At 36.7% G+C, this 9,763-nt stretch overlaps 1 protein-coding gene across 1 annotated transcript; it reads right to left on the bottom strand.

Annotated features, from left to right (window-relative positions):
- Window positions 1-3,725: 3,725 nt before the first annotated feature.
- On the bottom strand, window positions 3,726-6,524 carry LOTGIDRAFT_102397 (hypothetical protein; the record flags this gene model as incomplete). Its single annotated transcript, XM_009045919.1, has 4 exons — window positions 3,726-3,943; window positions 4,312-4,440; window positions 5,246-5,587; window positions 6,338-6,524. Coding segments are annotated over 4 exons (876 nt in total), but the record flags the coding sequence as incomplete, so codon positions are not given.
- Between the last annotated feature and the right edge of the window lie 3,239 nt (window positions 6,525-9,763).

Genomic DNA, 9,763 nt, shown 5'->3' with positions numbered 1-9,763 from the left:
TTCCAATAGAGAAATTAGAGTATTTGGTATAATGGGTAAAAAGGTATATTGACAACTTCGTTTTAAGATTGAGAACCGAATAATGACCTAGGCAATAACAAGATTAACTTCTCTTTCAGGAAAAATTCTTATGGCTTTGGGTCTACCAGTTATGTCAGAGACTTGGTTAAGAATTGCAACCAGGATTTCGAAAGGCAGAGAATCAGAAGCGCCGATGCTTTTCCAGAAGATTCGAGTCAAACGACTCTACGAACCATTAGCTACTGGAACTAAAGCTACTGTTACATTTACTAAGTTTGGTAGAGCAGTGGTGGCCAGAGAACCTGTTCATGCTGGAGACATCATCATGGGTGATACTCCAGCAGTCTGTGCTCAAACCATAGACACACAGCATGTACCAACTTGTGGATACTGTGCTAGATCATTACTCCAACCAGAAGACATTCTAGGATCCAATTACCATGCAAATAACCTGATGAAGAAGGTGGTTCAGAAGTATTGGCCTAAGCGAGTTATTGTCCCGTGTCGATCATGTACCAGGCAGATCTATTGTAGTGACGAATGTCAGATAGAAGCTTGGGAACGGTACCACAGTCTCATCTGCCCTGGAGTCAACAAAGCTATGGAAAAATTATGGAAAATCTGTGATGATTATAAGAATTTAAAGGCAGGAGACTCTCGTGTTTACAAAGGATGGTGGAATGCCTCGTTCAGTCCTTTGATTATGGCAAGGATTTGGGCTATTATTGCAAGCAATGCCGTCAGATGTGGTAAAGTTGGTGGTAGAGAAAAGCCGTCTATTGAAGATTGGACAATGGCGAAAGCTCCGTTTCGAAGGCATGTGTAAATCGATATTATAAATTTTATATAAACATGATATTTTTGCATATAAATTCCAGTTAAACATTATTTCCTATGCGTCAAGTGGAATTTGTGCTACTTACGGAAAAACTCCTCCAAACATACAAAATAAACATATATGGAGTACCAAATGGGATGAAGAATTGAAAATATCAGTCGCAGAGCACCATCAGGTTTTCTTTCGTACAGACACCTCTCACAATACCAATTGTAGTGGCGCTATCTTGAATCGTCAATATATTCATTTAAATTGTTGTTCTTTTCTATTCCAGATTTATAGCCTATGGAGCCACAAGCAATGCTGATGTCATTCCCAATATGTTAGATTTGATGGTAGAGATTTTCAAAGATCTTGGTAATGGGTTATGTTACAATATTACCAAACGAGAATTTGACGGCCGATACTATCAAGCTACTTGTAATGTTCAAGCTTTCTCAGACCTGGCTAATCCTTATAGACTATTCCTTAGAAACATCAAAGATAAGCCAAATATGAAAAATTTGTTACACTCCTTACCACAAGATATCCCGGAGGCGGAGTTTGCTGGTATGTTTGCCCTGCATGCTTGTATGAATCATTCGTGTGCCAACAATGCGGAAGTGATGGACGGCGAGGTGAAAGGAAAGCCTGGGGTAGCTGTTCGAGCCAGGAGAGATATCAAAGTAGGTGAGGAAGTGTTCATTACATATATAAGTACAAACCTTCCACGGGCACAGAGACGTGCTTGGTTGTACAGAGCTTATAATTTCTGGTGTTACTGTGAACGGTGCGAGTTTGAAGGAGACGGACCCTATGTGTGTACCCAATGTAAGAAAGACGCTAAAGGACAGAAAGCTTTTCCAACTTGCAGTAAATGTAAGAAAGCTTGGTACTGCTCTACCGGATGCCAGAAGGTAGCATGGAAGAAAGGACATAAGAAAGTGTGTAGTATGTCTCATTCCGACACCTCTTCTTCCTCAGATCAGTATTTAGCCACTAAACAATAATACTTGGTACTTAAGCGCTACAAGTCATTATTGTTAGATGGTTAGTCAAAGTCTGGATCAAAACCTTAAACATACACGTTCAAAAAAGTAGAGGCGTTAACAGAATTGTTTAATCCAGACATGATTCAGCTAGCTCAACTCAAACCACCTTGTGATATTTTGTAATCATACCTGGATATGCACGCAAGTTCCTGAATGTTCGCGTGTAGAATTTTGAATTTTGCCAACATGTTTTGTTTAGCCTCACGTCTATCATCCATTGAGATTCCAAAAGATGCAGTACATAGGAAGAACAATGCCGTTCTTAATATGTGGGACATTTCTTTCCACCTCTGGTAATAGACAAGGCTGCTTTTGGGGGTTTGATCAAATGCATTTGACCTGATCAATTGTACCCTCCGTGACGAGAAAAAGAGGCGGTCCGTTCAATTTATCGTATGGACGACAATTATTTGCTCAAATGTTCCAATTGATCAGTGACAGCTTTGAGCGAAAAAGATAGACAATCACCAAGAAATATGTGAAAATTAAGTCAATCCGTTGAGATTTATGTAAACCGTGTTGTATTTTTAATTTATTCCACTATCCTGTATTTATTTCAACCCAATAAATTGTGATTTTAAAGAATTGGCGTTCATGGATGCAATCATAAATTCTATAACTAGAGTATTTTATGTTCACATGCGATCCTCGTACATTTTAGCCCCTTGGCGTCACATAGTGATCTTTTCTGAGTCTTATAGATCAATGGGAATCGGCAATATCATGCATCAATTTCTAGGAAATTACACCACGTTTTTGCTATAGTTTGCTATGATTTACAATAGAACGTAGGTTTTCAATCACAGGGACAGTCTCCAGGTGAGGATAGGCACTAGGCCATGAAATAAAACTATCCTACTACAATTTATACAACAACAACTCCTGACTACACTATACAGGTGCTTAGTCAACATCGTCTCCGAGTACTCGAAGACTTAGTTGCAACATTTTCTACACGATACTACACGCAACGGTGCCGGATATCAAATCCTAGTTCTCTTTCAATAGCTGACGACATGTATTCATGCAAAATACGACTTGGGAACACACAATTACAGGTAGAAAACCACCACAGAAGACAAAGTTGGCAGCCCCAGACAATTTCATTGCAATGAAAAAAATTCAAGTCTGTATCACCTGCAGTCTGCAAAAGACTAGGTATGGGTGGTCATAGCGATTACCATTCGTGTGTGGTTGCTAATAATGAAAGTGGTGACGAGTGCCGGACGCAATTCACAGCTCAGTTGATAGTTGCGTTCGGAACGCATGACCTCTATTCTGATTGGCAACTTTACGCAACTGGAAATCGCTATGGTAAGAGTACTCCTTATGCAATAAGCATTTTATAATATTTCACGAGTCAAATTACTACCTGGTGGTTACTGTATGTAGAAAGGGAAATAGGCTGTAGTCCGTAGTCCAATTTAGAAACAAAGACAAAAAGAATCACTTTTAAGCATGTATGTTATTCGTGGGTACATTGTATTCATAGCACTATAATAATATATGTTCAATTTTGTATTTATTAGAGAAGGAATATTCCTTGGGGATGGGGGCTATTTTTTTTACTCCTCTATGTCCATTAATCGTAGAAATCGCTCAATTGGCGTCTCATCGGTACTGTCCTGAAAAATATAAATGAGACAATAATATCTTTTGTTTTGAACTCTTTTGTGACTATGGTAACTTGTAAAACCCGCAATATAACATTCTTAATGTTTTGAAGACTTAAAGTAATATCAACTGCCGCTTGAAAATAGCCCAAACGCAAAGGACTATTTCAGTATCGTTTATAGCAATTATCAAAACATGTTCATGGACAAATGTTGTACTCTTCATGAAGCTACTAAATTACTTACACAAAATGGCTTAGTACCGGTGGTTTCCAGGCAGAATTTACCATGCAAGTCAGGAGAAGCATGGTATCCCATATACGCATTAGGTACTTCGTCTCCATTTGGACAAGTGTGCACTGGGAATTCACATGTATTAATTGAGCTGGTAAAATAAGCCACGGCTCTCATGTGGCTACATGCTATAGCCTTTGTCATTTCTGAAATGCCAAAATTTGTGAATATGAGTTACTAAGTGAATATACACGTCGGTGCATCGTCAACAGATTTGTATGCAACATTTGAGACCAGCAATCGTCGTGTACAGCATCAGCAGATAATATACGCCCACCGCCACATGTCTGAAAACAATCCTATCGAGAAGCACCAGATGTGGTCAACCCTCATCAAAATATATCTTTAAACTATGCCGACATTTAAATAGATCATGCGAGATTTGAGCCAGGACACGTGGTTACAGAGTGAATATAAAGTTGAGCGTTTCAATTAACGAGTTGATATATTCCTGTGTCCGTAACTGACATGAAACCTTTTCAAACCAAGAACAATACATAATGAGTATACTCACGTGCCATTTTGCCCCTCAATACGTCCTGGAAAAATCTAAAGTGTGCCATTGGGCAGTCTGGTTGATTACTTCCACCATTTGGGTAAAAATCAGCATCACCCACGGTTACTCCAGGCACATAACCAAAGGCTGAATATAAAACAACATTTTATGACTAAGAGTTGAAAATCGTAGTTGATCGTGTACTGTACACAAACCACTAGTACAGAGGGATGAAGCAAAATATTTTAATGCCCGAAGTTTAAGTGTCCACCACACGTTTAGACATAGAGAAATAGTAAAAATAACTTTCGGTTGCATATGGAAAGGTGACATAGCGACCAATTTGACATCTGTAGTTACATAAAAGATAGGTAATATACGCCCAATAGCAGGTAATATACACAAACTAGCAGCTTTCATTTTAAAAAAAATATTTGGCAGTACAGTAACAATTACCAGTATGAAATAGTCAACCTTCAGACTTCTTTTGAACTTTTTAAATATTTTTCGAGTTCATACTTCATTGATAACCAACACACCAAGTTACGTGATAAAAACTGAACGCATTTTCAAGAACAAGGGCAATAACTCGAAAAACCGTTCATCGAAAAATCGTCCAATTCGAACTCGCCTGCCATCTTATCCCAATGCTCACACCAAGTTTCATTACAATCAAATGAAAACTAGCCTATATTGTATAATGAAAAAATTCTTATGGATTACAATTACTAACTTTATTTGAGCGACGTTTCGACCAGTGTTCTCTAGTGCTTGATAAAGACCTTTACTAAATGCCATTCAAAGATCATAGCCTATATTGTGTTCACAAGCCAATTGTAGACAGACGGACGGACGGGCCGGCGGACCGGACGGAATGACGGATAGGGGCGACGACAATATACGACCACTTTATAATGTCGGCGTATAAAAAGTGCAAATGTAAGTTACATACACAATTCAAATAATGCACCATCGTCGGTATGAATTACATCAACAAAATCGGCATCACTCGCATCCAGTCGTTTCGATGTACCCTTTGTTGAAAATCCAAAACTTGCAGGATCCAAACCAGTTATTCTTCCAATATTTTCTGCAAACTGACCAACGTGTCCAGCAACATGAGCTCCAAGACTATGTCCAATCAAATGAAATTTCGATAAAGGAACCTCCCCTTCACTTGAGAGAATACCAATCAACTCGACTGTACTGTCCCCCGTATATTTGATGTTTCTTATGGCTGAAAAGTAGCAGCCATTCGCTCCTTTTTTCCAGTTAACAATTATAACATTCACTGCTTCAGACTGTCGAAAGAAAAAATTTTTCGACCATAAAATTTCACATTTATTTTCTAACCCATTATTTTTTTTATATATCATCTACACAATGACGGGGTATTACGAACTCAATTTATATGTACCTAGTTATGATTTAGACACTATTGCTGATAGCACACTTATAAGCCATATTTCTCTAGTCTTAAAGTCGAAGGCTCTCGGTTATATTCGCATTTACAAACTTACATAGCACAAATTATGTGTACGACCCTTAAAAAAAAAGGGATTTTTTTATGTATATCTGGGACACTGATAGCATCAACTTTCACAATTCAACGTTTCATTCAGACGTCTGTGGTTCCTGTAATTCACTAATCGCGATGGCCTTATGCAATTTGGTAATTAGTTACGTCACCAACCACTTAGTTTTAGGAATTGCAGGAACCACACACGTCTGATCGAAAATTGGAATAAGGAAAAATGAAATAATGCAAATGTACCCGATACACATATTTTTTTGTTGGAAAAACCCTCTATACTATCCCTTTAACCAATTTCTACAGATATATCCTATGATATTGATGATATAATGTAATATTATATCATCATGGGGACCCACTTTTGAATAATATTTAATTCATTATTTTCTCGGTCCTAGTTTCGACAACTAAGTAATACAATAAGACTTTGCACCTCTCTCTGATTACCCACCCACCTGATATTTAGGTTTCCTACTGAACAATGCAGAAGTTATGTCAATTGAACAATACGTACCAGCTTCAAGAGTTCATCTTTCATGGCCTGAATCCATCCACTCTTACCATTATCGCTGAAGCCATGGATCAGAAACAAGGTTTTGGCACCTTTGACAAATCCACTGTCGTCTATCGTTGAAAGATCTTCAGGGTCAAGTATCTCCTCTGCAGAACTGTCCTTGACGTACAACAAAAACTCCGTCGCTGGTTTAGACCAACTGCTAAAAAATCCTACGGATAAAGTGAAACGGATTGAAATTTCCAATTATAGGCCTAAATTGTTCACTTCAATTCATCAACTCAAAACATTGGAGGAGCCATTTAGTCAGCCCCGAAAGCATTATTTTCGGGCAAAAACTAGGTTCGAAATTCTGGCAAACTCAAGATATTTCGCCTCCCCCTCCCCTCAGACGTAAAACTTGCTCTGCCACCGAGTCGAATATTTTTTTGAGTTCTTTGAGTTGATATTTAACATATTGATTGAGCAAAAGTTTCCATCAATGCAAATGAAGGGACAGATTCTATTATTTCATTTCAAAGGCAACCCCCAAGTCACTTAGCATTTAGCACAAGATCATTTCTGCCTTGTTTGTTGGTAAGTTGTACATTAGCAAATTCGCAAATCTTTATGTCCACATATGTTTAACTTGAACTTTTTTCCAATATTCCATGATTTAGGATAATAAATAGGTACAAAATATATACAATGTACACAATTACCTTCCGATTTCTGAATACAGACCAATAAGACTACACCTATAAGACATTTCGCGGATACCATCTTCTCTTTATTACAAGACAACAGCACAGCTTACTAACTTCACCCGTGATACCGAGTATTAGCGAAATCTGACTTTTATAGTCTCTTATCATCCGGGGAAGTAGGGTGTATTCGATTGATGTTCTTGAATAAAGATACCATTGGGAGATTGGTAGAGGGGTTATATTGGCGAAAAACTGTTTCCAAACTGTCTTTATATTTCAGGAGGATAAAATTTTGTACTTATATAAACTACCAGTTTGTTTCACTGTTTCATAGTTATTTTTTTGCACATAAATGACATAAGCTTCAAACGCATCCAAAAGAGAAATAAGACGAGATGCACGTGCCATTGGTTAAATATGTTATGAGCTTTAGGTCATAAACGAATTGTTTAGGAAGTTGTATATTTTCGCTTTTACCATCCAAATCGGGGAAGATTATTGAATAAGAAAATGAACTGAAAACTTGCGACACTGATGCAAAAAAAAAACCGTTGGATTATCTTACTGAACAGTGCAATGTGGAATTAATACCAATACAAAATCGTGTTATTTCCCTTTGACTAATATTTCTTTAATATAATAATGCCTTTCGGCACAATCTCCAAATCCAGCAATATCTACAGTCTGACCACTATAATTTCATTATCCAATTTTTATAAGAGTTAAATTAAACAATGACTTTAATAAAACAGTACAGTATTGAAAGTCTTTAATTTGTTTTTGGTTACTGCCACTAATGAAAAACTCAACACAGAAAGTTTGAAAATGTGGATACATTTTTCGTGCAATTGTTGAGAGAGAAGTGACTTTCAATTAACTAAAGTTTTTCCAAAGTCATACATTTCGATGAACCTCATACTTTGGCAAAAGATTTTCAACTCAGAAATTGTAGTGTCCAAAGTGCCCGGGCGTAGCCGGTTAGACCAATGTCAATGTCTCTGACAGAATGATACAAAAATATAAGATATCGCCTAATGAGGCGACACACATGAGATGAATTATATATTATATAAGACAGGTGTTGCACTGACCTAGTCTATTTTTTATGTGTCATTGTCATGTCACATAAACATAATATCTAATTGACAGATCCATCATTATCAATAACCTGATTATTAATATATGAGTTTTATCCTTTTTACCTGTCACCACCTACTGGTAATTATTTTACATACACTCATGTAATAAACTTAAAAAAACAAAGATCATATTATATTATAGTAAACAAGAATTATAAGGGACGATGATGATTAATGATGATGGTGATGGTTGTGATGATGATGATGATGTTGGTGACTTATGATGATGATGATTATGAATATAATTACTTAAAAGACTCGTACCTAGTCTCTCGTTGCTAATCTGAGCTTGAAGGGCGACAATCGGCATTTGCGATCCTGGATATACATATAAATTGTCTTCAGAAGAGCTCAAACTTTACGAACATCTTACAATTCCTTCATTTAATTGTAATCGAGATGCGTCACAGTGGAAATGGAAATTCTGGAATTTAAGAATCGGATATCTGTTTCGTAGATTTTGCAGACATTATGAATTTATCTGTTATTAGGTCAATCTGAAACTTGATTTGGGATGATCACAAATTAGTTGGTGGATGTAATGTACGGAGGGTTGAGGACACATCTGGTTCCGTTTTGAGAGGTGTCTCATGCACAAGTGGATAAAATGTGTTTCATGTATAAGTGGTTGCCAGCTTGGTTATGAACCAGTTGTTGAGAACCAATTCCACATTTTAAAATTTTGCCGAACTCAGTATAGGCTTTATCTATTGCACAACTATTCCTAGCCCTAAAAACAAAGATTCCGAGAAAATGTATTGACTAGTCTTATTCGGATTGCGGTACAATAGGCCAAAAATCTGCAATAATTTTCTCACTTCCTGTAAAACTAAATGAACCCGAGCAAAATATTGCTACGAGGATTCGACAGCATGACATTAACCCGTATAGATCATTAACGTAAAGTTTCATTTCAATTCATTTTATATTCGCAATATACAGAATACCCAAATATAGCGCAGAATTTTATTTTGTTATTGCATCTATTTATGGCGATGTCCAATAACGTGCAGACGTACACATTTGTTACATTTCATTTCCATTGTGGGTCATTTACCGTTATTTTCTGATTTGTCTGCCAGTCTATTTAGATAACAAGAACTTCTCAATTGAAGGCTATTGAAGGTAATTTAGTAGATATTTAAGAGTATACGATAACATAGTAAGTAAATATATAGTCACTTGTCACGCAATGAATACATATTGGTGGTTATAGTCCGAAACTATTCTCTTATATTTGATTTATTTAAATTTATTGCAATTGTCTTTGCACTGACTGCCATCTAGTCTTCAAAAGCTATTTTCGCCAAGTAGCTTACAATGTCGCTAATAGCTATTCTTAACAGTCTTTGAAAATCGTCTGAAATTACCATGTATTGATATCTATTTCAACTGGAAGTTGTATTTGTAATTTGTAACATCTTACCACGTCTCTGATAGCTATTTTGCATAAAATATCTTATGAGCCGTCTGTTTAGAGAATCATCTGAAAGTGATTTTGCCAGAAGCAATATCTACAAATTGATAGACTTTAGGAAATAGAGAAGTATATCTTATAACTCATATTGTATACTCATGAATGGAGTGTTAACGGAAA

The sequence above is a fragment of the Lottia gigantea genome (assembly GCF_000327385.1).
Source record: "Lottia gigantea unplaced genomic scaffold LOTGIsca_1, whole genome shotgun sequence".
Classification (NCBI taxonomy): domain Eukaryota; kingdom Metazoa; phylum Mollusca; class Gastropoda; family Lottiidae; genus Lottia; species Lottia gigantea.
The sequence above is the reverse complement of the archived record's forward strand: the minus strand, read 5'-3'. Positions and strand labels throughout refer to the sequence as shown.